The sequence below is a fragment of the Stomoxys calcitrans genome, chromosome 5 (assembly GCF_963082655.1).
Source record: "Stomoxys calcitrans chromosome 5, idStoCalc2.1, whole genome shotgun sequence".
Lineage (NCBI taxonomy): Eukaryota > Metazoa > Arthropoda > Insecta > Diptera > Muscidae > Stomoxys > Stomoxys calcitrans.
The window spans coordinates 129,352,631-129,379,023 of NC_081556.1; the positions used below are offsets into that span (position 1 = coordinate 129,352,631).

Genomic DNA, 26,393 nt, shown 5'->3' on the forward strand with positions numbered 1-26,393 from the left:
TTCACAGGTTGCGGATAGTGGAATGCTCCATAAGGAGTAGCTGCAGCTGCAGTCGCGGGCAATCAGCGGTATCGAGTGGAGAGTTTTAGTGCGAGGTCGAGCGGCACCGGCTCTTGCTTAAGTGCTTGATTGCCTATGATGCTCGATATGACAAGGCGAGTTATTGGCGCCTTTAAATAACCAATGGCCATCATGTTCCCACGGCGGCCGGTCGTATAGACCGGAACCATCTTGCTCTCCTATAAGAGCTTGACGAGGATCACCAACTTCACATGCTAATTTGGCTAAAACAACAACATGGAGCCAGGTCACAATCGGAACACACATCCTGCACATTGGCATCAATTCTTGCTCTGTAGGAGTTGAGGCGACTTGCTTCTGCCGGATCGTAATTGAGTCAGAACTACTCTGCTTTGCCGGAGCAGGTAAATTTCTTCAGGTGCAATGAAAAGAGGTCGTTCTCCAAGGACAACATTCTCCCGGTAGCTATTCATCGCATCTGCTACCGCGTCTGCATGATCTAGAGGTTCACTCTTGTATCGCTGAACCTCACGCTCTAGATAGTGTAGATCCACCTTAAGGCTTCTGGGCGGTGGATACGTATCCACAAAATGATGATTTGGATGGTCCCTGCGATATCAGCCCAGAAGGTTAACTACAACGGTAGTCGCGAACAATCAGCGGTATCGAGCGGAGAGTCTCAGTGAGAGATAGGGTGGCACCGACAATTGCACAAATGCTGAGTGCCTAAGATGTTCTATATGACAAGGCGAGTTATTGGCGCCTTTAAATAACCAATGGCCACTCTGGACGGGAACGAGCTTGCTAACCAACAGGAGCTCGACGACAACAACAACAACATTCGTTATTTCGCCCACGGTAAATTGTGACGAACGAATGGCTCTCCTTCTAGCCCTGGAACTTGGGGTGCGTATTTTTTCGGATCAGTCACTGTTACGGGATTCGAGAGTTCGAGAGTGACTTAACAGTAGACCACAGCTTGCCTACACCGGTACCTAAGTTACATTGCTTCAAGTGCTGTAGCCACAAATTCCGCTTATGTTCGGATCAGGGTTCCAGAGTCGAGCAATTGTGACTCGACTCCGATTCCGGAGTCGAATCCGGGCATTACATTTTTTTAACTTTTTTTTTTAATTTTTAAGAAAAATTAAAAAAAATAAACATTTTTTTCTCCTAAGTCAATATGCTTTTATTACAAAAAAAAAATAATTTTCTTAATATTTCATGACCATTTAGCGAAAAAAAGATTATGCCTTAAGTTTAGCAACAAATGCAAAAATCATCAATTAGACCCACATACAAGAAGTCTGTGGCTAAAAAACTGTTTGCCAAAATATCAACCAAAATGAAAATATTTTTACCTAAAAGTATAAACAACATCTGTTCGCACAGCAAAGAAAAAACAATTTGCGAAAAATTCATATATTGTAGAATGAAAAAAAAAAGAATTATTTTTAAATGGTTATGATTGATTTTTATGTAACTACATGACACTTTCGACAGCTGAAAACACATTTCTTAAAGTAGGTACAATACACATACATGTGTATATACATATGTGAATTGGCATTTTTGTAAAAAAAAAATACTTGTTCATAAATATGCAGCACAACAAAAGAAAAAGCTTCACCTTCTTACGCTCACCACAAGAGCCGGCATCTTGCATGGGCCTGCGCCCAGAGCGATAAAAAAACAAATCACCAAAAATTAATGGATGAATAGAAAAGAAAATGCCAAATTCTCAGTTTTTGTTAAATTTCTTTTTACACACGAATCGTAAACAGTAAAATGTTTATTTGTAAATAATCTACATACGTACATATGTATAATGTATATATATGTATATAAATGTATTTAAAAAGTATTTAATTTTATTAAGAGCAAGTGAAGAGAGAGGAAAAAATATAAACTAAACATATAAACACACATACATTATAATAAATATATATACGACCAACTACAACTCTAAAGTATTATTTTTTGATCATTTTTTTTTTGTCCTCCATTATCTAGGGATGATCTCTTTTTCCATCATCTTCATCTTTTTTATCTTTTCGTTTTGGTTTTTGTTTGATTTTAAGCGTAATTCGCATGGAAAATGTACAAGATCTATTCATTTTTCTATTCTAAATCTATTGTGTATCCCGGGACAACCATAATGACAAAATACACAATTTAGCTTCATTAATTATAAATTATACATACACACATATTGTTGTTCTTCCATTTGTTTCATGTTATGTATTAATATACATACATACATATATCTATATAGGTATATACTAGTTATAATATGGAGTCTTTTTCATTTCTGGTATTTAAGAATGTTGCTTTTGTTTTACATATAAATTTTTTTTTGTTTATATGCTGATGATCTCGAAGGCACATTTAAACCGAATAAAAGTGGGAGTTAAATCTTGTCTTTCCCGGTTTTGTAAAAGGTGAAAACCAAGCCAAAGAAAAACGTCCAAAAACCGACTGTATACTCTTGAGCCGTGACTTTTTGGCCCAACGAGCCTCTTCTTTTTTCAGCTGTTCAATACCCTGTTAATGGAAAATGAAAAAGAAACTCTGTCTCAATAGAAGTTTTTTATACATTTTATTCACTACACTTACCGTTTGATCATTGAGTATAGCCGTCAGTTGCGTTGCCAGCATTATTATGGTAAATATTGCAAACATTAAAGCCTCAAATGTTAGGAATAGTAAAAGGAATATGGTGGCAGGTGGTGAATATGGCGAACATTGTCGCCATTCGTTGCGTACACATTCAGCGAATGATGACAGTACTAAAAATATTGCATGAACCGAAATAGATGCTATGTAAAACTGAAAAGATAATAATTATTTAGAGGTTTTTGCATAAAATTATAAAAGAAAAGTTTAAATAAGAACAATTAAAAACGCCATGATGGACTTTGGATGCCCACCAACATGGATATATTTATTATTCTATTTTGTTATAGCTAAACTATGTCTACATTAGTATCCGACAAGTAAAAGCGTGCTAAGTTCGGCTGGGCCGAATCTTGGCTCGCAATTGTCAAGTTCTTTGCCCGATATCACTTTTCAGGCAAGCAAAGTATAATGGATAATTATTGCTATGCTTTTGGAACCATACTAAGCTATGAACCGATTAGGGCCATACATTGGCTATTGGAGACCAATATGGAAGTCATTGTGCAAAATGTCAGCCAAATCGAATAAAAAATGCCCCCTCTATAGGTTCAAAAAGTGTAATCGTCAGATCGGTTTCTATGGGAGCTATATCAGTTTATAAACCGATTTAGACCATACACATGGCACAATTGATTTGGGTGTTGGAGACCAATGTGGAACTCATTGTGCAAAATTTCAGACGAATCGGATTAAAATAGCGCCCTCTATAGGCTCAAAAAGTAAAATCGGGAGATCAGTTTCTATGGAAACTGATCTCCCGATTTTATGGAAGAAACCGATTGAGACCATATACATGGCGCAGTTGTTGGAAGTTACAACAAAATAACAAACACTTCAGCCAAATCGGGTAATAAATGCGCCTCCTAGCGGCTCAAGAAGTCAAGATTCGAGATCGGTTTGTATGGCTGCTATATCAGGTAATGAACCGATTAAGACCATACTTGGCACGGTTGTTGGAAGTCATAACAAAACACCTCATGAACAATTTTAGCCAAGATTGAACAATTGAGCCCTCTAGTGGCTCAAGAAGTCAAGTTCCGCAGAGGTTAGCATGTCCGCCTATGACGCTGAACGTCTGGGTTCGGATCCTGGCGAGAGCATCAAAAAAAATTGTCAGCGGTGGTTTTCCCCTCCTAATGCTGGCAACATTTGTGAGGTACTGTGCCATGTAAAACTTCTCTCCAAAAGAGGTGTCGCACTGCGGCACGTCGTTCGGACTCGCCTTAAAAAAGGAGTCCCCTTATCATTGAGTTTAAACTTGAATCGGACTGCACTCATTGATATGTGAGACGCTTGCTTGCCCCTGTTCCTTAGTGGAATTTTCAGGGCAAAATGAGCAAATTTCCATATCAAAACACGGACCAATATGGCGCATTTACAATCCCAACTGACCTACACTAATAAGAAGTATTTATGCAAAATTTCAAGTGCCTAACATTACTCCTTCGAAAGGTAGCGTGCTTCGACAGACAGACGGTCGGACGGACATGGCTTGATCGACTTAAAATGTCATGACGATCAATAATATATATAATTTATGGGGCCTTATTTTTGTCAAATTGTGGAGAGACCAACGAGAACAAACCTTTCTACGACAAGGTCTTCATGCAATATTGAATGTATGCTGGTAGAAGAAATACCCAAGAATGCCTCAATCTAAAATCTCTGCAAAGAGGCGTCGCACTGCAGCGCGGCGTTCGAACTAGGCTATAAAAAGGAGGTCCCTTACCATTGAGCTTAAACTTTAGTCGGACAGCACTCATTGATGTATGAGAAGTTTGACCCTATTGCTTAATGCTCATGAGCAAATTTGACAATCTTGGATTATAAGAGAATTTCCATTCGCCGAGCATCAGCACGGATTTCGAAGACTGCATAGCACAGCAACTGCTTTGCATGTCATCATCGCACACATTTGCCGTGACTTCAATCAGCCCAGGCCATGAGATTGGACGGTGCTCGTGGCACTGCACCTATCGAAGGCATTTGACATGGTCAGCCGTGCCAAAATATTTGAGTCATCGCCAAAACGCAGACACTGTTTAACCTCTACCTATACTCTATTCTAACCCCACAGACGGCATTAAGATCGTATCATATACGGACGATTGTCTACCTTGTCTACCTCGTCGATCTTGCCTCTTATTTCGCTGCTAGAAATTTTTAAATATCTGCCACCAAATCCTCAGCAACATCGTTCAATACATACACAGTTGTACGTACCGAATTGACCCGATCGAGTCCTTCATATGCTAGGGCTACCGCCTCAGTGTAAAACACACTGCTACAACAATAACATAACCTGGTTGGTCGGAATACGTCATAAGGTCTGAAGTAGAAATAAGATTCTGTGCTTACAAAGAAATATTTTTGTTGGATACGTACGAAACAATTCGCCGGTCTGTGGTAAATATAAAGCGCCTGTGTGGTCTTGTCGACTATGCGATACGCAGTGGAAAAAATATACAGATCTGTCAGAATGCTTCTCCTTATACTGCGACGAGCTGTTTCCTCACTTGTCACTTCTGGGCTGTTATCGCAAGGGCCATCCAATCGTCTTATTGTGGATAGACATCCACCACCCAAAAGTCTTAAGGTGAATCAACATATCTGTCTCCTCACTTCTCCCGTGGAGCACCTCCATTAGGTGACAAGCGTTCAAATTAGGGTACTGTGCAAGCAATAACTTCTGGGCTGTTATCGCAGTGACCATCCAAATCGTTTTATTGTGGATAAGCATCCATCAGATGCTTATCCAGAACCTCTATATCAAGTGGGTCTAGATAAAATTCATTAGGACACGGTAGCAGACGAAGTGAATAGATAACGGTTGAATATGGTCCTTAAAGATAACCGCCACCCATTGAAACCGAAGAAGTTGACCTCCCCCTGCAAAACATAGTAGTTCTGGCTAAATCGTGGTACGGCAGATGCAGCCGCATAACTCCTACATAGATAGGATTAATGCCAACTTGGGGGATGTGTATCCCGAATGTAACCTGGGAACACACGTCACCTGCTTGTGCGATAGTTTTTTTTTTGCTTTTTAACATTTTAACAATGATTATTTGAATTAATATTCCCCCCTTTTCACAACTTTTGTCCATCTGAAATTTAAAATATTACATCCAATATCAATCGAAAAAATCTGACGAACGTTATCAAAGAGGAAACAACCCTATTGAGCTGTGAATCATCGAACGCGGCTGCTAAAACTATATCAATATGTTATTGGATAGCCCAACTGTGGCAAACTTCCCCTAAAACTTTCCTACCATTATGGTGCTGGCAGCAACACCATACGCTTAACATATTACCAAATTAGTAAAACAATCTTAACACGCATCCCCTTACAATGGAGTTTATGAATTTAAGTTAAAAAGTTGCTGAAGTGCATAAATTGTTAACATATTCTTATCTTATTTTTTACAAGCCAACTACAAAAAACTATGATGTCATTCATATTCCTTTAACGGCACATTTAATCTACTTAACCTTCTACCCTTTAGATGTCACATTAGCAAAATGCTATCACTTACCGTAAACAATACAAAGTATTTCTGATTGTTTTCTCCCACACAATTATTTACCCATGGGCAGTGATGATCCATTTTGCGAATACAACGTTGGCATACAGAACAATGATGGGCCCGCTCTGGTTTAATGCTGCAACATTTGGGGCATTTGAAAATCATTTGGCCCTCTCGATAGCCCATTTGCTCTATCATTTCTTTGGTAGCATTGCCGCGTGGAACAGCGCCCTAGTCAAGCAAAAACCAAAACATTAGTTAAAAATAGTAATTAGATTAAAATTAATCCCATAGTGAGTTCATAACTATTGGTCTCTACTTACCGGATCTGATAACATTGTACGCAAATGTGAAGCAAATGCTAAAAAGGCTAGGATTTGGAAAATAATTATATTCACTGTACTAAACACTGGATGTGGACTGGGCAATAGGATAACACGCATCACCACAAACTCGGCGAACAAAATGAGGAGCCAAGTTAAGACAGCACAAAAGATCCCGCAAATATCTTTGACACACCAACATCGACTACCACAGGTTCTATTGTGCGTGTCGATGTTTGAGTTGGCACCACCTGCCATAGGTGTATACATTATGCCCAAGCCTTGGAACAACTTGTGGGAGACCAATAAATTTCACTTTACTTTCCCACCTTCACAAAACAACAAAATTTCCTTTTTTCACCAACAGCTGATAACCAAAAGGGGGGATGACGAAAGTAACAGCTGACGAATAGAGTTACCAATCGTTTTAGATTATTTCCCATTAAGCACAGATGCTTAAAGACGCATTACCAATTTTCAAAAACGCACTGCCCCGAGATAGCAGATCGTAAATATTGTTAATCTGTCCATGGCGACACGGGAAAACTATGAGTCCCACATAGGTAAAGGTTTGTGCTACGTCTTGTGTGGTGTTTATCGTTATCACTGACTCCGGACGGACATAGAATGTTCCATTTGTTGGGTTTTGCGTTTTTCTGGTCAGATCGCAAAGACGAGCTGGTGCATAAGCCGGTTTTAAATAGATCAGCATCAAATCCATCGACTCAAACTGCCTTGTTGGTTTTAAATAGAGCCACTGGTACTTCGACCCAATTCCAATCTAAGGAACCTCAGCATACTATGATACAAGAAGGGAGACAAGATAATAAGTGCCATCTATTGAGTAAAATCTTTTGGCAGACTTCAACATCCATTTTCAACATCCATTTTAGTATTTTTCCCTCTTCTTTCAAAAGTATTGAAAAAAATCTCTTTTTTAATGCATTTTTCGATTTCACTCAGCTTTTTTTAAGTAATCAGAAGTATTTTTATTATACCCTCCACCATAGAATTTTTGTCATTCTATTTGTAACTCCTCGAAATGTTCGTCTCAGACACCATAAAGTATATATATTCTTGTTCGCCATGACATTTTATGTCGATCTAGCCATGTTCGTCCGTCTGTCTGTCGAAAGCATGCTAACTTTGGAAGGAGTAAAGCTAGCCGCTTGAAATTTTGCACAAATGCTTCTTATAGGTGTAGGTCGGTTAATATTGTAAATGGACCATATCGGTCCATGATTTGATATAGCTGCCATATAAACCGACCTTGGATCTTGACTTCTTGAACCACATCAGGGCGCAATTATTATCCGATTTGGCTGAGGTTTTGTATGAGGTTTTTTATGATTTTCAACAACTTTGTTAATTATGTTTGAAATCGGTCCATAACCTGATATAGCTGTCATATAACCCGATCTGGGGCCTTGACTTCTTGAGCCCCTAGATGGCGCAATTCCTATCCGATTTGACTTAAATTTTGCACGACGTATTTTGTTATGATTTCCAACAACAGTGCCAAATACGGATGAATCGAGTCATATAAACCAATCTGGGGTCTTGATTCTAGAGCCTCTATATGGCGTAATTGCTATCCGATTTCGCTTAAATTTTGAACGACGTGTTTCGTTATGATACCATATAAGCCGATTTGGGATCTTGACTTCTTGAGCCTCTATAGGGCGCAATTTTATCTGATTTGTGTGAAATTTTGTACAACCTAATACAGCTCCCCTATAAAACGATCTCTCTATTTTACTTTTTGAGCCCCTAAAGGGCAAAATCCTTATTCGATTTGGCTGAAATTTAACACAATGTTTTCTACTGTGGTCTCCAACATTAATTCCATTATGGACCATAACTTGTTTTTTTTTTGTATCCTTTTATCATAGATGGGCAGCAACACATAACCGCACATAAATTCCTATGCCTGCGGGCCGAATTAATAACCCCTTTTAATTTTAATGAAAACCAATGGCCGTCTTGTTCCCGCGGCGATCTGTCCTTTGGACCCAAACGAGCTTGCTCACCTATAGGAGCTAGACTAGGATCGCCACCTCGACATATAGACATGTGGCTACAACAACAACCAAATATTCAAACTCCCTCAAATCCGGCAGAAGAACTGCGAAGGACAAATCAACGATTACTATCTCTTCGTTGACTACAAAGCTTCCTGGCCTATTGCGGTTTTCGAATTCAGAAACGAAAAAAAATATTTTGCCAATATTTTCTAAGTCTTCTTTTGTTTTGATACCACTTGAGGTTCCTTTTAAAATATACAAATTTGAACGGAGTATGCATTCCAACATAGATATGACGTTTAAAGGTATTTTAAGCCATATCTGAGTTTGGTACCCCTGCAAAATTAATAAAACTCAGCAGAATGAAGCTTTTGGTACTACACCTATCTCAGTATAGGAAAGGACCTCTCCGAAGCATTCAATACCACACGAGTTTTCAGACAGGCAGATCCTGCTGGAGAAGATTATACGAGGAGCAGATGTATATAGCCACACTAATCATCAAGGGCCATATGCTACTCGCCTATGCACACACAACAACAACCGGATTTGATATGGATCTTAGAGGGCATGCGTGCACAAATTTCAAGCGCATATTGTTTCCTTCGAGTACTATCGTGAGTTCGAATATCAAGCCGAACAAGATGTGGTCATATACCTAATAGGGTTGCAGTTCCCATTCCCATCTTATGGTAATGCAAATTTACCCTTAAACAATCAATTAAGGAACAGGGACAAACATCTCGCATATCAATGGGTGCTGTCCGATTCAAGTTTAAGCTCAATGATATAGGTTCTCCTTCTTATAGCCGAGTCCGAATGGCGTGTCGCAGTGAGTCATCTCTTTGGGGAGATGTTTCTATTGGGTTGCCCAAAAAGTAATTGCGGATTTTTCATATAGTCGGCGTTGACCAATTTTTTCACAGCTTTTGACTCTGTAATTGCATTCTTTCTTCTGTCAGTTATCAGCTGTTACTTTTAGCTTGCTTTAGAAAAAAAGTGTAAAAAAAGTATATTTGATTAAAGTTCATTCTAAGTTTTATTAAAAATGCGTTACTTTCTTTTAAAAAATCCGCAATTACTTTTTGGGCAACCAATACATTGCATAGTACCTCACAAATGTCGCCAGCATTAGGAGGGTATAACCACCGCTGAACAAATTTTGTTTCTGATGTTCCCGCCAGGATTCGAACCCAAGCGTTCTGCGTCATAGGCGGCCATGCCAACCCCTGGGCTACGGTGGCCTCCCCCCATCTTATGGCGGTGGAGACAAAAAGTCCGACATAGGCTTCGTTCAAAACTTTTTTTATAATTTGTTATATTTAAATAAAAATGTTTGAACTAAATAGAATATCAATAATATAAAATATATTAAACAAATACTTTTGTTTATATAGACAGAAGGTTTGGAAATTACAACTAAATAATCAATTTTAGACTTAACTAAAGATTTACGAAAAGTCAAAAGGGGAATTAAAATATCCGATTGTGATAGTATGAAATAAACTCATTTTGCTTGATATGAGTAAACATAGTGTGCTATAGGCTGCTGGCCATCAACTTGTGTCACTCTAGTCGGCTCTGTACTTGAACTTGTACATAACGATGGATCTACAGTAACAGCAACCGGGGTGGATATGGTAGTCACATGTTGTTGTGGACCAGCAGCAGCGGCCTTCTCTTGAGCTTCCTTCTCGCAGATTGCCCTCAACTCAAATTCACTTAGAAGCTGTGAAACACGGCTCTTTAGTTCTGCTGCCAATTTTGGTGGTAGGCTTTTCACGGAAGCAGCAGCAGATTCGAAGAACAAATCAAAACTGTCTTTTGGTGGTTGTCGTGGCATATAATAGAAATCATTCATGGATCTATCCGCCGAACGAGGAGTACTTGTAAAACTTGAATCACGTTCAACCTTTTGGTGGGTTGTGGAATATGAAATCGGCGTGGACTTTTCATTTTCAATCTTCTGACGCTTTACCGCAGGTTTTTTCAATTTTGTGGGCATAATATCATGAGTAGGGCTAACTTTTACAGGTTCCACCTTTATAGTCGTATATCCAAAGCTTTCGTCATCTAATAGCATTTCATCCTCACTATTATAAAACAGAAATGTTTATTAAAAACATGTTTGATATATTTTATTCACTTACTATTCATTGTCCAAATAACCAGAGGTATGCGCTTCAATTAAGTCCGCCTCTGGTTCGTTAATTGTGTAAACATTTTCAAATCCCTGCAGCCGCATGTGTTTAAAAGTCTTCTGATGTCTTTCCAAATGGGTCTTTTTGCACACTAGGTCCCGGCGACATGTGCTGCAATAGCCCACAGAATCATCATTTGGACTTGGCCTTAACCAGGGAAATTCTGCGCTCCATTTCAGAATGAACCTTTGCCGCCGGATTCGCAACTCATGTGGGCTCAAGCTCGGTGGTGGCTTTTGCACCACAGTCTTAAACTTTTTGGTGGGAACCTTTTCACTGCAATAGGTTTGGGGTACGTGTTTGTAGCAAAAAGTGCTTAGAATTTACCAAACAACAATCTTACCATTTTATCACAACCTGCTCTGACTGGACTTCGGCATATTGTGGAGTACTATTGGGTTCCTCATCACACATAGTTAATTTATCAGTTTTTTGGATCACTCTTGTGGACTAAATAAGTGTAAATTTACCCAAAAATTCGTGCCGAACGAGAAGAAGCGCATCTGCAGAGTCCAAAGTCAATGAAGTTTTAAAGTATCATGCCGTAATTGAATTGTCTTTTTATCGCCGTTGCAAAAATTATTTAAAATAATGTAACAGTTAAAGGTTGATTTTTTAAGAGCTATAGGAAGGTTTAAAAAAAAAACATTAAATTCAGAAAAATGCATAAAATCTTTATTTGAATCGACAGTACGGTCTACATAATTTAATGTTGTTGTTGTTGTTGCAGTGTGTTGTACACTGAGGCAGCAGTCCTTGCCGATGAAGGACTTCATCGGGTCAATCCAGTACGTAATACAACCGTATTTCCATGGGATTTCATTAATGTTTTAGGATTGTTTTATGCTATACTCTGCTGACATACTCTTTCTAACATTTCGGCTAGTATCTCACGAGTAACTTTTTCTGGATGCATTGGTTGCTTTTGCAATACTTCTGGCTGATCTTCACTCCAAAATCTACAATTCTGCTTAACGCTCAATGGAAGAAGCGCGTGTTGATCTTTCTTAACAGAGCACGCTGATTGATAATTAAATTTAATATCTATTTATTTATCCATTAAATTACAATTAAAATTGTAGTTTGACAAACAACGAAAAATGGCGCGAACTATTGGGTTGCCCAAAAAGTAATTGCGGATTTTTCATATAGTCGGCGTTGACAATTTTTTTCACAGCTTGTGACTCTGTAATTGCATTCTTTCTTCTGTCAGTTATCAGCTGTTACTTTTAGCTTGCTTTAAAAAAAAAAGAGTTAAAAAAGTATATTTGATTAAAGTTCATTCTAAGTTTTATTAAAAATGCATTCACTTTCTTTTAAAAAATCCGCAATTACTTTTTGGGCAACCCAATAGTAACATACACAAAATCAGAGTTGCACTAATCACTGATTTTGACAGATAGTGTACTCAATATTTTGTTGTTGGGCAACTGCCACTACCTGAAAATTAATATATCTTGGCAGAAACATAACTAAATTAGCTGCCGTCGTTGTCTTGAATACCGCCGTCGTTACTTCGACAGCCACTTTGATTTGTAGCCGCTTGAGAAGGAACTCAAAGAGAGTACAATTTTAAATCCATATTACTTTAGTAGGGCATTCCACCCCACAGCAGCCCTCTTTAGCTACTTATATTATTACTCAAATGCAACAGAATGGTAACAAATTTAAAAGGCCTCGTCGTTGTCAATGTGTGTTGGAAAGGCGAAACAAGGCGTTTAGATAAAATAGGTCTAGTTAAGTTAAAGAAATTATAATAGGTTTAATACCAAATACCAAGCAAACACTCTAGAATTGGAATCTTTAAGGCCAAAATTCTTTAACTTTTGCGTCTTGCTTTTTGGTATTTATTTGCAGAGTTGCATTTTTCAACTAAACGCTCTAAAAAGAATGCTCAGGGCCCTCATTCTGATTTGGACCTACGGGCCTAAAGTTTAGGCGTTCAAGAAGAGATCATCGGGAAAAAACCGAGAGATCATCGGAAGAATCATGGTCCTCAAATTGCTTGCGGTGGACGTAAACAATAGGGGGCCAAGAAAATTAATACTGTTGGCTCACAGAGATAGTAATCCAAAGCGACACCAAGGGGATAGTTCTTCCCAAGGTGTTGTTGTAGCCACATTTGTATGTGGAGTTGGCAGACCTCGTCAAGCTCTTATAGGCTTCCATTCGTTATTTAAAGGCGCCAATAACTCGCCTTTTCGTATCGAACATCATTGGCACTCAGAGTTAAGGCAAGAGTCGGTTCCAACCGGCCTCTCACTGAGACTCTCCACTCGACACCGCTGATTGTGCAGTTACATCTACTCCGTATAGAGCACTCCACTTACCGCAACCTGTGAACGCGCCCGGTAGTTGAAAAATCACCACAACCTTAGACCTCTTGGAGTTTTCGTAAAGCACACCCAAAATATGTTTAGCCATCCCAGAATTTAAGAAACAACTTTATATTCAACACTTAATTTGCTTTTTTTTATTGCTTTTCAAATTGTCTGGTTACACTGATCAACATCACATATGTAACCCATAAGAGTCCGACCAAAGCTCAAAAGTATAGTCGTTTGAAAAGCATTCGTGGTCTCGGCAGATGAGCGGAAGGAACGATAGATAAATACTTCGAGGCATTTCCTATGGGTATTGCAATATTAATAAATGTCACAGCAGATAAGATAAAACCTATCCTTATCACTCTTATTTCAATGCCATCTATTCATCAAAAGTAACCTAGTAGAATTAATGGAATCAACACATTGTTTAGGTCTGTTAATTGTAGCAGTTTCAATCCATCTGTCAATTTCCGTTCATTGTGATACCAAAAAATCGACAGATCAAAGCCACTGGTGGGATTTGCTATCGAATCCAATCCAACCTTACAATAAAAATATTTACATACATCTCTTTTATATATATAAAAAAATAATTTATACATTAAGGTATATCGTTTCAACAAGTACTACTGCTAATATACATACATAACATACATAATAAAGTGTGTAACATCTAAATCAATAATTACTTATGCCGGCGTTAGCTTAGCTGTAGGTTCGACTAAAGCAATTAATCCTGCAATGGACGATATGGCTCCCAACATGCCGATTGTTCGTGGATTCATTTTTGTATAGCCCAAAGCAGTCAAAGGTATAAAGAAATCACATACGTTCTTAATCGTATCAACCAAAACATCCTTATGTCCCAAAGCCAATGCATATGACTGTAAAGCTAAACGACCGAAATCCTTGGGAGAGTGTATGCGACAGGGAATGCTTCGTGTAATGCCACTACGCATGGAAGCTTTATGTAGATCCATTAAACGGAATATTTCATAAACATCTCTACATAGATTCATAATGATTGACAGCAACCAATATTTGTTGGCATACTTTCCCCACTTCTTGGCGTCAACGCTCTTGAAGAGGCCCGTGCGGGCCAGCCATAGAAAATGATCCGCAAACAAGAATAGTGCCTGTGACAGTTTAGATGTGGTGAGGGTAATCCTTATGGCCAAGTCTGGATAATGAATTGTTCTCAGACTGGCATAGAATACATCCAAACACTTGCCAAAACGTAGCACTAAAGTAAATGAAAAATTTACGAAATTATTTTTATAGTAACCATCAGCAATCAATACTTACATTTACGGAATGTACTCAAAATGTATTCCAACGATTTAAAGTTTTCAACCATAGCCGGACTGTTGTCGGCTGCCTCCAGAGAATCCCACAAAGCTCGAGAGGCATATTGTATTAGTCTGATGCGCCATTAGCGATGCAAAATAAACACATTTTTGAAATGATCACCAAATAGAAGTATATATGTATGTATATTTAAAATAAATATTACAATTCTTGTCATCTTCTTGACAAACTCACCGTGCAATTTTATCTCTGCCAGCGGCTTGATTATTGAGCTGCACCCATTTGTCCATATTCATTGTGATGCTCTTCTATTCTTTAACCTACGGGTAATCTTCTACCAACCACTATAAAACAATAATGCACTATTCTAGGAGTTTTGTTAATACGGCTTATCTTAGCTTTCTACACTGCTGGCTGGGTACAAAGGTTCGAGATAAACAAACAACAAATCTAAAAATCTACCAAATGAATACAGTACATTACGGTTAAACAGAGATGGAAAATTATTATTCAAGGGTGTAGTGTTGGTCTTAAATTTGTACTATTTGACAGCATGACATTTCCACGTAAAGATAATTTGGGACCTTTCCATAAAATTAACACTACGATTCAAGTGATTTTTTTTGTCAACAGGGATGTTTTTGACAGCTTTTTTTTATTGTGTTCAGCATATATATTGTGGAAAATAATTTAACTGGTGAAGCGATTTTATTAAATTCAATTACAAAATTTTATTCCGGCACGGAATAGCACCACACAGGCTCGAATATTGTGGTCTAATCTGTGTGATGTTTCATTGCTGTCACGATAAAACCCCGTTTACATTGATCTTTAAATCCGGATTTAATGGCTCGATAATCTGTTTTTCCTTTATAAAATCAGCTGACGAGAGCTAAGTCCAGATTTAATGAGCAGTGTAAACGGAGTTTAAGCTTTGCTGCGATCGCCTCAAGGCGAAACATTAAAGGTGGTCTCATTTGCACAACAACCACAAATCATATGGTGCAATTCGCCATCTTAAAATCAATCTGATCGACGTTTTGCCAACACAGGTATAGAAATTTGTGTGCTTGTGTGTAAACGTGTGCATACATGAGCAGAGAATATGCTAGAAAGAAGTTAACAACAAAGAGCATCTAAATAAAAATCTGACATCTTAATACTGTCAAAACTGAGCGACTGTTAACAGCTGCTCGCGTGAGACCACCTTATTAAATCCGCCTTGCAGTCGCCCGGAAGCTCACAGCTAAGCTCCACAGGCAGCGGATAGTGGAATGCTTACGGAGTAGCTGCAACGGCAGTCGCGGAATATCAGTAGTATCGAGCGGAGAGTCTCAGTGAGAGGCCGGGCGGCACCGGCTCTTGCACAAATACTGAGTGCCTATGATGCTCGATATGACAAGGCGAGTTATTGGCGCGTTTAAGTAGCCAATGACCACATGTCAAATTAAACATATGTAAAATTTATACATATCGTCTTCTTCAAAAAAGTACAATACATATGACAAACACATGCCTTTAAGAGCGCACTCTATTCGTATCTAACATAAAAATGAAAGACATATGGATACAGAAACAAATCTAATAACAAATTAATAGCCTGTTTGTTGGCGTCGAACGCGAGCATTCGTTTGGCCAGGATTCACTGAATAAGGTTAAGCCAAGCGATCAGCCGACATACATTTTTTTAATTTTTGACAGTACTTGACATTGTCAGCTTATTCTCTTTTTACATTCATTCTTTTCTCCCATTTGATGACATTTTCAATCGGCACCGTACCGTAAACTGCTGAGTAAAATTTTTGACATGTTTAATGATGTTCATGGGGCCTATCCTCTTTATATTTTCGCCTGACCTAACCTTCTATTAGTGAATCCTGTCGTTCGGCCTGCAAACGAAAAAAAAAACTGATTTAAACAATTGCTTCCTAAATTTCAAAAATTCTCGTTCAATAACGAAATGCATAATTCACAAAAGAGATTTCGAACGATTTTACTCGTTGCGGTAATTCGGCCCCAGAAATCGAAAAAACACCCCTATGGCAATCTCAAAATCGCAAGCAAGTGAAAATGAAAACATTGGCCTACACATGTGTAGGCGACAAATTGAATTCAACATACACAAAAACCCCCTTTTACACTGCTCTTTAAATCCGGATTTAATGGCTCTGATCATCTGTTTTTCCTTTATAAAATCAGCTGACGAGATCCTTAAATCTGTAAACGGGGTTTAAATATAAAGCCTAATACTGACTTCATTCACAGCGAAAATGCCTATTAAATTATTGCGAAATACGACGGACTCTTTTTCTTTGTCAGAACACAAACAAAAGTCAAACATTAACACACAACAGTATGAAGCAGAGTTGTTTCGACCCGTTTCGTGAACATTTAAATACATTTACCATAAAAATTGTGAGAAATTTATCCTGATGCAGCGACAGGTCGCTGCTATTTTGCTCATAGAACTCAGTACCACTTGTACGGAATGTGTTCCCATTATTTTCGTCCCCATTTTTTTATAGTGCGTTTTGACAGTTGTTCGGATGAAAAGTCGAATTCGGTACTAGGCTTTAACTGTGACGAACCATGTACATTGTTCGACACCCACAAACATGCTATAAGTGAATCCTGGGTAAATATAAAGGAATTAAATACGATTTAAATACAGCATACTAACGCCCTTGAAGCCATCATACCTAATATAGTTGAAAAGTCTTCTAACCAAAGACGAAACGCGTCCCATAGTGGTTGGTGTGTGTTGCTACCTTTGGCTTTCCTTTTCCATTTGCATCTTCGATCATTAAGCTCGCCTCGAAGGAGAAACAAACAAAAATTGTGAAATTTAATGATCTCGCCCTAACAGGCAAAAAAAACTGGAAAACAATTTTGTTTATTTTGTTTTTGAAAACAAATTCGTCTTGACAGTCCTTAACTCATAATGTTTGAAATTAGGTATTGGCCTTGTTCGAAGCACGAACGAAGGAACGAACGACGGTACGAACATAATTCAACGTCAACAAATAAAACGATGGCAGCTGTCAAATAACCTTTAGTTGTTGTTTTTATAACTGCTGCCACATAGAAGGTCGGAAAAGCATTTTTAGGATTTTGGGGATTTTTTATATTACTGGGAGGAATCAAAGGATTTGAGGATTAGCTTCAATCTAGAATCGACGAATATATCTAAGTGATTTCTATAAAAATTTTAGGAAAACTAAATAATATAAATAATGGCGGTAAGAACAACAGTAACATAAAAAAAGTGAGCGATATCATACATATTAAAATTTAATGTTACAGCCACAACAAAAGGGAAAACAAGGCACTAAGGGAGCCAAACAAATTGTGGAAGAAAACAAGTCGACTTTAGTCTTCTATAGAAATATGGCTTTCGGGTGTGCTGCCGCATCCTTGTTAGTCAATTTTCTACTTTTCGAAATAAGCAAAGCGACAGTGGTATGTTTTGAAGCGTAAGTCATGTTATTTTCGATAATTTTTTTATTTCTTTTTTAAAGATTATGAGCATACTTTCGATAATAGCCTTGGGGGCAGCATACCAGTTTATGGCGTTCATGTCAAAGGCTAAATATTCCGAAACTGGAGCTTTATTGGACTCGGGAAATGATTTAAATATGGAAGGTGGCATAGCGGAGTAAGTCTAAAAAAGTGGTACTTCCGCAATCAGAGTCTAATCGTAGCCTATAAATAATATTTTCAGGAATGTAAAGGACTTGATCATCCTAACCTCTGGTACTATGCTGTTATCTATTTTATCGAATTATTTCTGGTTCCTGCTACTGTTGGCCCCTTGCCGGGCTGTGTATATGTTGTGGGGAAGTGTTATCAAACCCTGGTTGGCCCAGAAAAATGAGACTGAAGAACCTGAAATCAATGAAAAGAAACAACGAAAAATGGAACGCAGAATGCGTCGCCAAAGATGAAACAAATATGTAGCGTTGCTTCTCTAGGTGTAGTTCAAAAACCATGCTGTAATTTATTTTATTGCAGTTTTATTTGCTGCCATTTGTTATGTTTCGCTGGCTAACAGCAAAATATTTTAGAGGCTTTGTACGAATAGTGTATCAACCCCTTATATTCCTCTAAAAAGTTATTGGTCAAAAGCAAGGAATTGTATGAAAAAATATTTATATTTTATTTGTTTCGGGAGATTATTGTTTTCATTTTTATATAACAAAAAAAAAAAATACAGTTTTTTGTATTTTAAGTAACAAATGATTTACTGATTTGGTACTTCTTCGGGATTTAGACCTGCCTTCTTCATTTCGACAGCCAAAGCGAACAGGTAATCGTAACATTCCGCCCTAGGTAATGGCAAAAAGGTAAAAAAAGTACATAACATAAAATTTCTAGCTTACATTGTTTTCGCTTTCTCCCATGTTTGGCCCCAAACATAAAGCCCATGTCGACGCACTAAAACTGCAGAACTTCCCGGATATTTCATCATAGCGGCATACATTGTGTCCTTTAAGTCTTTTTCCAAGGGTGTATTCTCAATAATAGGAACGACCAATTTTTCGTCATAACGTAGATATCTTTTTAAATCATCATCATAAATGCCTTTAATCATTTCTAAATGAGTACAGCGAAATACTTCTCCAGGCCACAATAGAGTGGCCATTACAGCATGCTGGGAATGTGTATGTATGACTGCACCTGCATTACGATGACGATAGGCCAGCATAAACATTGGAGTACATTGACTCTTCGATAAACTATAAATGGAGGCAAACACATATGCTTCAAAAAAAACTCATTATGAGCCTAAATTTCTTACTTTTTGTAGGCAGGAGGTAACTGCAAATCCTCTCCATCAATATTTTGAACGAACAAGTCTTCGGGCTCTATACGCTCCTTTTGAACACCGGATGGAGCTATAAAAATCTCATTACTAAATGGAAGGGAATGTATGACGTTTAACATGGGCTGACATTTGTATTGTACTTAAAGTAGATATATTCAGTTTAATTATATTGGAACCATTTTATGCTTTGAGTACCCTCCTGTCCCAGGTTAGACATGTGTTTTTTGAAAGCTAACCAAATTGATATAATAAATTATTTAAATTCTAGTCCCACAAAAGTCTTATGTAGCCCACGGCATGAGTTGTTGTTGTGGGTGTGTATTGTACACTGAGACGGCTGACCTTTACCGGTGAAGGACTCATCGAGTCAATACGGTACGTACAACCGGCTGTCATGGGATTGAGTTGTAGTTGTATCAGTTTGTTGGGCTCAGCTGGTATTACACGACAAACCTTGCCCTACGTAATTTTAAAAATAGCATCTAACATACGTGTAGACACATGAGAATGCATGCCAATTTGAGCGTGCTCTATTTGTATTTGATGTACATAAGACAAGTCTTATGAATACACAAATTGACAGCTAATATGACAAGTTTTATCGTGTAATTGCAGCTTTACATCCATTCGTCTGTTGTCGAATAAGTTGGTGTGCGTCCAGAGCGATTTGGTTCTAAGTCCAGTAGGATTGGCTGGACTGTTAAGCATGTGGCAGGTGTCATATGGCCCCAGGTTACAATCGGAATATACATACAATACGCTGGCATCAATCTTCGATCTGTAGGAGTTGAGGCTGGAACGCAAATGAGCCAGAACTACTCGGATTTGCCGAGGTAGGGGTTAATTGCTTCACATTCAGTGGGTGGTGTTCGATGTCTATATACTGGGTTATCTCGCTAGCTTTTCACTGCATCTGCTAACGTGTCTGCGTGAAAGCTCTCTAGAACCGCTTGAAATGCCGTCTAATTAAGAGGGTCTCTCTTGCAGCCCTGAATCTTCTAGATCAAGTAGATCCATCCTAATATTTCTGAGCAGAAGATGCGATTGCAGCCCAGTAGATATTGCTTAGACAGCAAGTAGTTGTGCCTTCGCACGGTAATAGTTTAAATTAGTTCAAACACTGATAAAACTTCCAAATAAAAATAAATTAATCTTCGTACTTTTTTTCTTCAGCCTATGGAGGGCACAATCATTTCCTGATTTGCTTTACAAGTCTTTTGTCGTTGTGACTCCCAATTTCTATTCAATTTATGTTTTTGGTCGCCCCGGTTGCCGAGTTGGTAGCGTGCTCGGATTGCCAATGCAGGTGCAATCCCATAGCAGCCGCTTGTACGTACCGGATTGACCCGATGGAGACATTCATCGGCAAGGCTGCCACCTCTGTGTACAACAACAACAACAGCGGGGGTTGTGGGTTCGATTCCCACCAGACGCCTTAAGGACATGATTTAAGCAGCCAATAAGCTTAAATTCTTATGTGCGGACCGAAGAAGATTAAAATGTAGACTTTTATTATGAGCCTCAGTTATCCTCTTTTGGCATGTACATATAAAAGGGAATCCCTCAATAATTTGAAAAATGCGATCAAAGGTAAAAGGTGGAGAATATAAGATACGACTTGGCACAACTTATCAAATTTTTTACTTGGTAAATATTTCTACTTATAGGTACTTACTTCAACTTCATTGAAATACCGCCACCAGTTCCTGTTACCCATCCTAAATGATAAAATTGCTGACATAAAGATGGTATCAACTTTCTTGGATGTTCCTTTAAAAACAAAAGAAATATTGTCTAATTGATATTTAAGCTTGGTATTGGAAATGTTTCTCCAGAAAAAGTAAGTGGATTAACTTCATGGACTAATATTTGTATGTATATTAAACCAATAGAAAAGGATAATTTGAACCATTAGAAATATAACGACAAATTTTAGAATATCAAATTAAATATCAAAATTTTAATGATTTCAAATAATAGAACAACATTCAGCAGGAATATGCTGAATTGTGCCAGTTGGGGCATTTTCCAATTTTTAACGTTTCAAGTAATACAAGATATTTACCAGCAATACTTTTTATTAACGAATTCATGGTGAAATTTGAACAGGGTGATTACATAGTCAGATTAAAACGACAAATTTCGAGTCTTTCAGCCTATAAAAAAATTACAATGTGGTTCTAGATTTTTAAAATATAAAAACATTTACTGCCCATCTGTGCCTAACAATTTTCCTTCGAATGCAGCATTCATGGCTTTTATGATCTAGGAATTACATGACGGCCTAAAAAATCAAATACTCCTGACCATTGTAGTAAATAATATAAAGCACTTACCGAAGGCAAATCTTTAAATAAAGAAGACATGTTAAAATAAAGATTTTTATACTTGTAATGTGACGTGACTATATGAGATAAGGTCTGTAAACTAAGTTTTGGAGGCTACTGATAACGAATAGGACAAACTAATTTTTGTTAATGACCGGCAAAAGTGGGAGTCAGCAACGGCCTATTATTTCAGCTGATTTTTTTTTTATATAGTACTAACTAATTACTCCGCATGTAACGTAATTGTGCAAACGAAATTCAAGTTGAGTCTTCACACGTACAAACAAATTGCCCATATATTATATTTGATATATTCCCTTTATGGAACTGTTAAAAAACTAGCTTTAAGTTGAGTATTCTGTTCAGCTTTTCGAGCAGAATGCTGTCAATATAAAAAATGTCGGCGAATCATTAGCTAAAAATAGACGGAAAAAAGTACTCTTCTTATAGTGGTGAAAATGGCAAAAAAAAAATATTAAACATTTATTGGTTTTAATGGTTTGTTTTTCTTTATTTATTTCAGATAAAATATATGAAATAGTGCAGATTAATGAAACGTGTTTTGGTATGGAAACAAAAACATTTGATTGCTGTCAAATTTCACAAGCGAAACAGATAAAGATTTCAATGGCAATTCCAAAAGCAGAATAAAATTATAATCCAATAGGGCATGTTTTCAAAAAAGTTAAAATAGGTAGGTTTGTTTTGTGTTGGTCACACAACAAAGACAGGCATGTATCTGAGCTAACCAACTTCCAACCGTTTTCACGCCAAGCAACATGTGATTTGAGTTTGTTAACTGTTCAAAAATTGTTTTGCTGTCAATAAGTTGGAGAAAGTGTTTTCTGCGCATCGTATCTAATTACATCTTTAAAACAGGGTATTCCGTTCACCTTTTCACGCGGAATTCAATCAAACTACATATGGGTTGGTATTCTATTCTGCTTTCGGAATAGTCACTGAAAGGTTTAATGGTTTCGTGAGGGAAATTTGACAGTATTTATTTGTTTTTATTTTCATACTAAAATACCTTTTTTATACATTTTTATGCACTTATGGTTTATATTTTTTTGCGAATAAATAAAACAAAAAAACGAACCATTAAAAACAATAAAATTAACAAAAATGACGCCGAAAATGGTTTTAAGTCAATGTGGATTAATAAACCTAGTCTCACGCGAACAGCTGATAGCAGCGACGGTATTCAGATGTCAGTTCTGTGCTTACATCTACAGCAAACCACCCCATTTTTATGTTTGCTTTACTAGCCAAAGTAAAGAATATTTGAGCACGTTCTCTTTATTTATGTTTCTCTTTCTCACATTTTATCTGCACACGTACACACACGAGCGCAAGATTCTTTGGTTAAACCCCGTTTACACTACTCTTTAAATCCGGATTTGATAGCTCCATCATCTGTTTTCCCTTTATAAAAACAGCTGACGATAACATTCAATCCGGATTTAATGTGCATTGTAAACGGGGTTTTATGATGAGAACAAAGTAATTTTTGAAATGGCATCTTGATCATGACATAACTAACAGGTAGTGTAACGAAAACAGCTGAGTACAATTTTGTCTCCCATTTGTCAACGAGTTTTGATTGTGTGTGAGTATTATAGTTATGAGCCATAACACACACAAACAACGAAAAATGGCGCGAATTACATACACAAAATCAGAGTTGCACCAACACTAGCGACACACAATCAACTCTGCTTTAAAGCTGTTGTGTGTTGTTGTTTTTTGTGTTCTGCTGAAGAATAGAGTCGTATTTCGCAATAATTTATTAGGCATTTTTGCTGCGAATGAAGTCAGTGCTAGGCTTAAGCCTAAAGAGAATGAGCGCATTGAGCTTTGTTTTTAAGCGTCGCGTTGCGAGCGTCATTTTGTGTTGCCACACGCAAGAAGTGTTTTTAGTCGTCAGAGCATGGTTGAATTAAGAAGGAAAAAACGCATGGTATGTAACTCAACCCAAAAAACGCATGAGGGCGCATCTAATTACTTAAACTCGCATAAGTGCTTCTCTTGATATGTAACTCCAGCATAAGGTCTTTATTCAACAGACTGGGCAACTAATCGCAAGCAAATGTTGCTACGTCTAAAACGTAGCTAAGCCATATGTGCAAAAAAAAAAAAAAACAATTTTGTGTACACCTCTGGATAGGAACAGCTCCACATTTGTGTCTAGCCTTCAATTTGCAAAGCAACGCGAAAACTTAAAAAATACTTTTCCACTACAATTTATAGACATTTGTCTTAAATCTGGCGTTAATCTGCGGTATATATGAAAAAAGAAAATGTATAGACCTATATAATTCGTTTATCATATAGAAAAGTTTTAGAAGTGGCTAACAAAAGTAAATTGTGCTCCATTTGAGAATCTACCCCATGCAAAGAAAAATATAATTAAATTAGTAGTTGCTGATAAAAAGTTATAAGTGATTCATATTGCTAATATTTTATCTATCTCTTGTGAATTTGACATGATTTATAACATATATTTTGTCATTAATGAAACATCAATGTTTTTCTTATAACATTTTCTAGTTATATGTATGGTGGTGTGTGCGTGCGCGTTTAAGTTCGGCTTATGCAAACGATGACTTTCACTTTACTTTTTGGTGTTGCAATAACATTTTTTATATGTAATATATACATTTGCTTGAACATGGTGGCATATGACATGATGAGTATTTGTTTGTCTGTCAGCTTGTTGTCCATTTGCACATTTTCATTAATATTTGTGGCATTTGGTTGCTATTACGTGTTCTCCGGCTAGAGAGAGCAGCTGTATACACTCTCCTATTTTGTTTGCAACCAACATGTACATACATATGTGAACGGCGATGTGTGTTTATGTGCTCACCCTATAAGTGGCATGTTTTGAATACTGGATATTCGTAGAATACTTTTGAAGTGAAATTTTCTTTTATTATACAAATATGTTAACAAATAGAAGGTATATTTTAATTTTGCAAAATATAACAATGATAATGAACTGAAAGCGGGCTTTTATCCTACAATATTACAATGATACTGTTGGAAATGAGCTCGGATTTCCAATGCAGGATTTGTAGGTTAAATCTTTATTTGAATGATAGGGACTGTTTTCATTGTGCCACTGTAATCTTTCCTAACATAATCAATATGCTTGGTAACTGCTTGGTTCGATGGTCTTGGCTATCAATGGGATTCTCAGGACTTTTGAGGAGGAGAAAGTGTAAATTGTGGGGAAAGCGGATCATTGGCGTAATCCTCAGAGCGACTGAGTTGGTACTGTTCACAAGAAGGAGGAAAATATGTGTTCTTGACGGATAGCGGTCCTGAGTGATATTTGCAATTTGAAGTTTTTGACGTTAAGCTAGACACAGGTTGAGGCAGACTTCTGCGGGGTTTGTGGGGTCAAGGGGGGGTGATAAAATGTTGAGCACTCCTTTACTATCATGAGCGTTGGTTCCCTTTCCACCTTTCTCATTCTACTGCCTTGTACCGATCGAGGCAACTAACCTACATACAGTATCGACTAAAACTTAAGCACCCCCTCTACATATTTTTTAAACTACATTTTAAGAAAACGAAGTTGTCAATTTTTGTTTTGATGAATATTTGTCTTATTTATATTCTTATATTTTTTTCCTTATTATTGAGAAACACCCTTAAGGAATTTAGTCAGGATTCACTGAATCCTGGAATTTAGTAAAGAAAGTTAAAATTCAAAACACATTTTAAGTCGCAAATATAAGTGGACAAAAATATAAAAAAATCAATGTTTCGAATTTATTTATTCTGGATGAAACACGCAGATTATTTCGTGTGATTTGCTTCCCAGGCAATTTTCCGGTTTTTAATAAATCTTCTTTAATTTTGAACATCAAATGTATCTTTTAAATTTGATCTTTTTTTTGTTGTGGCTGGTACTATGTTCGTTTTTCGCGATATATTTTCGTGATTACTTTTTTTAGATAATAGATTTTGAAGCAAATTTCCTCATTAAGGCTGGTACTACGTTTTTTGGGGGAAAAATTTCCCTAAATCGTTCTTTCAGTGGTTTTGGGTTTTTTTTGGCCTAAATGTAACCATCAGGATTCACTAATAGAAGGTTAGGTCACATGTAAAAACATAAAGTGGATAGGCCCCATAAACATCATTAAGGATGTCAAATCTGACGATTGAAAATGTCATCATATAGGAGAAAACGTAAACAAAGAATGAATGTAAAAAGAGAACAAGTTGACATCCTCAATGCCAAGTACTGTCAAATATTAAAAAAAAGTATATCGGCTGATCGCTTGGCTTAACCTTATTCAGTGAATCCTGTGTAACCATTTACATAAAAAATTATTATGGCACCAACCAATTTATCAGCTGCTTACGTACATGCATACAAACAAATGTGAGTGTGTGTACCATACTCAAATTCATATATGTTGTCGCAATTTCAACCAAAACCCACCCCTTCGAAATTAATAAATAATGAAACACACTATTTAAAAAGAAACAAAAACAGCTTTTGTTTGTAAAAATAATTAGATTTTGTGTTTTCGTTGGCATTAGCTAAATAAGCACAACTTTCCAAAAGTCTTTGCCAGCATCTACCACTTGTGTAATGTTGTTGTAATATCAAGACCGTTATCGTTATTATTTCGTAGAAATTTATTGCAATAGCTTGCTATGAAAGAAACATATATTTTTTATTTGTTGTAGAATTAAATTTATTAATAATAATAATACATGTGAACAAGATCGCTAACTCTAGCAAACAGTTAGTTACAATTAAAAGTTTGGCGATCACGTTTATTTAACATCAAGGCGGATTAAATAAGGT

At 37.2% G+C, this 26,393-nt stretch overlaps 6 protein-coding genes across 9 annotated transcripts in view; 2 read left to right on the plus strand and 4 right to left on the minus strand.

Moving 5' to 3' along the window:
* Window positions 1–2,024: 2,024 nt before the first annotated feature.
* Window positions 2,025–6,921, minus strand: LOC106080988 (palmitoyltransferase ZDHHC3). Its single transcript, XM_013242647.2, has 4 exons — window positions 6,554–6,921; window positions 6,240–6,461; window positions 2,638–2,850; window positions 2,025–2,565 (listed from the first exon to the last, which is right to left on the minus strand). Exons 1-4 carry the CDS (start codon window positions 6,821–6,823, stop codon window positions 2,410–2,412), a joined length of 861 nt encoding a protein of 286 aa, XP_013098101.2. The 5' UTR covers window positions 6,824–6,921; the 3' UTR covers window positions 2,025–2,409.
* Window positions 6,922–9,923: 3,002 nt separating this feature from the next.
* On the minus strand, window positions 9,924–11,290 carry LOC106080968 (protein suppressor of variegation 3-7). The gene is made up of 3 exons (XM_013242606.2): window positions 11,122–11,290; window positions 10,728–11,054; window positions 9,924–10,670 (listed from the first exon to the last, which is right to left on the minus strand). Exons 1-3 carry the CDS (start codon window positions 11,190–11,192, stop codon window positions 10,085–10,087), a joined length of 984 nt encoding a protein of 327 aa, XP_013098060.1. The 5' UTR covers window positions 11,193–11,290; the 3' UTR covers window positions 9,924–10,084.
* A 1,932-nt stretch (window positions 11,291–13,222) lies between these two features.
* Window positions 13,223–14,911, minus strand: LOC106080967 (peroxisomal membrane protein 11B). The gene is made up of 3 exons (XM_013242605.2): window positions 14,648–14,911; window positions 14,411–14,526; window positions 13,223–14,348 (listed from the first exon to the last, which is right to left on the minus strand). Exons 1-3 carry the CDS (start codon window positions 14,707–14,709, stop codon window positions 13,795–13,797), a joined length of 732 nt encoding a protein of 243 aa, XP_013098059.1. The 5' UTR covers window positions 14,710–14,911; the 3' UTR covers window positions 13,223–13,794.
* Window positions 14,912–17,455: 2,544 nt separating this feature from the next.
* On the plus strand, window positions 17,456–18,582 carry LOC106080987 (transmembrane protein 208). Its single transcript, XM_013242646.2, has 4 exons — window positions 17,456–17,652; window positions 17,717–17,872; window positions 17,932–18,068; window positions 18,135–18,582. Exons 1-4 carry the CDS (start codon window positions 17,647–17,649, stop codon window positions 18,355–18,357), a joined length of 522 nt encoding a protein of 173 aa, XP_013098100.1. The 5' UTR covers window positions 17,456–17,646; the 3' UTR covers window positions 18,358–18,582.
* Window positions 18,578–21,749, minus strand: LOC106080986 (probable methylthioribulose-1-phosphate dehydratase). Of its 4 annotated transcripts, none has more exons than XM_013242644.2 (6): window positions 21,575–21,749; window positions 21,304–21,503; window positions 20,914–21,008; window positions 19,212–19,325; window positions 18,793–19,149; window positions 18,578–18,738 (listed from the first exon to the last, which is right to left on the minus strand). In XM_013242644.2, exons 3-6 carry the CDS (start codon window positions 20,922–20,924, stop codon window positions 18,654–18,656), a joined length of 567 nt encoding a protein of 188 aa, XP_013098098.1. In that variant the 5' UTR covers window positions 20,925–21,008; window positions 21,304–21,503; window positions 21,575–21,749; the 3' UTR covers window positions 18,578–18,653. The 4 variants fall into 4 exon arrangements, with proteins under 4 accessions (XP_013098098.1, XP_013098096.1, XP_013098095.1 ...); XM_013242642.2 differs by having other exon boundaries at window positions 21,304–21,522; XM_013242641.2 differs by lacking the exon at window positions 21,304–21,503.
* Window positions 21,750–23,744: 1,995 nt separating this feature from the next.
* Window positions 23,745–26,393, plus strand: part of LOC106080979 (ATP-citrate synthase) — a 30,947-nt gene continuing 28,298 nt past the window's right edge. The window contains exon 1 of the mRNA XM_059370619.1: window positions 23,745–23,846. The gene's annotated coding sequence lies outside the window, so the exon portion shown is untranslated. The remainder of the gene's footprint in view (window positions 23,847–26,393) is intronic.

Excerpts from the sequence above, each read along its gene's own strand:
- LOC106080988 (XM_013242647.2), bottom strand. The coding sequence starts at position 6,823 with ATGTATACACCTATGGCAGGTGGTGCCAACTCAAACATCGACACGCAC. Across the intron at positions 2,851-6,239 it reads AATACTTTGTATTGTTTACG|TTTTACATAGCATCTATTTC; the intron begins GTAAGTGATAGC and ends TTATCTTTTCAG. Across the intron at positions 2,566-2,637 it reads CTATACTCAATGATCAAACG|GGTATTGAACAGCTGAAAAA; the intron begins GTAAGTGTAGTG and ends TTCCATTAACAG.
- LOC106080968 (XM_013242606.2), bottom strand. The coding sequence starts at position 11,192 with ATGTGTGATGAGGAACCCAATAGTACTCCACAATATGCCGAAGTCCAG. Across the intron at positions 11,055-11,121 it reads GAGCAGGTTGTGATAAAATG|TGAAAAGGTTCCCACCAAAA; the intron begins GTAAGATTGTTG and ends AACCTATTGCAG. Across the intron at positions 10,671-10,727 it reads GGTTATTTGGACAATGAATA|TGAGGATGAAATGCTATTAG; the intron begins GTAAGTGAATAA and ends GTTTTATAATAG.
- LOC106080967 (XM_013242605.2), bottom strand. The coding sequence starts at position 14,709 with ATGAATATGGACAAATGGGTGCAGCTCAATAATCAAGCCGCTGGCAGA. Across the intron at positions 14,527-14,647 it reads GGCAGAGATAAAATTGCACG|ACTAATACAATATGCCTCTC; the intron begins GTGAGTTTGTCA and ends ATGGCGCATCAG. Across the intron at positions 14,349-14,410 it reads TTTGAGTACATTCCGTAAAT|TGCTACGTTTTGGCAAGTGT; the intron begins GTAAGTATTGAT and ends CATTTACTTTAG.
- LOC106080987 (XM_013242646.2), top strand. Across the intron at positions 17,873-17,931 it reads AAATAAGCAAAGCGACAGTG|ATTATGAGCATACTTTCGAT; the intron begins GTATGTTTTGAA and ends TCTTTTTTAAAG. Across the intron at positions 18,069-18,134 it reads ATGGAAGGTGGCATAGCGGA|GAATGTAAAGGACTTGATCA; the intron begins GTAAGTCTAAAA and ends TAATATTTTCAG.
- LOC106080986 (XM_013242641.2), bottom strand. The coding sequence starts at position 21,604 with ATGTCTTCTTTATTTAAAGATTTGCCTTCG. Across the intron at positions 19,150-19,211 it reads TTACCTCCTGCCTACAAAAA|TTTATCGAAGAGTCAATGTA; the intron begins GTAAGAAATTTA and ends CTCCATTTATAG. Across the intron at positions 18,739-18,792 it reads TGGGAGAAAGCGAAAACAAT|GGCGGAATGTTACGATTACC; the intron begins GTAAGCTAGAAA and ends GCCATTACCTAG.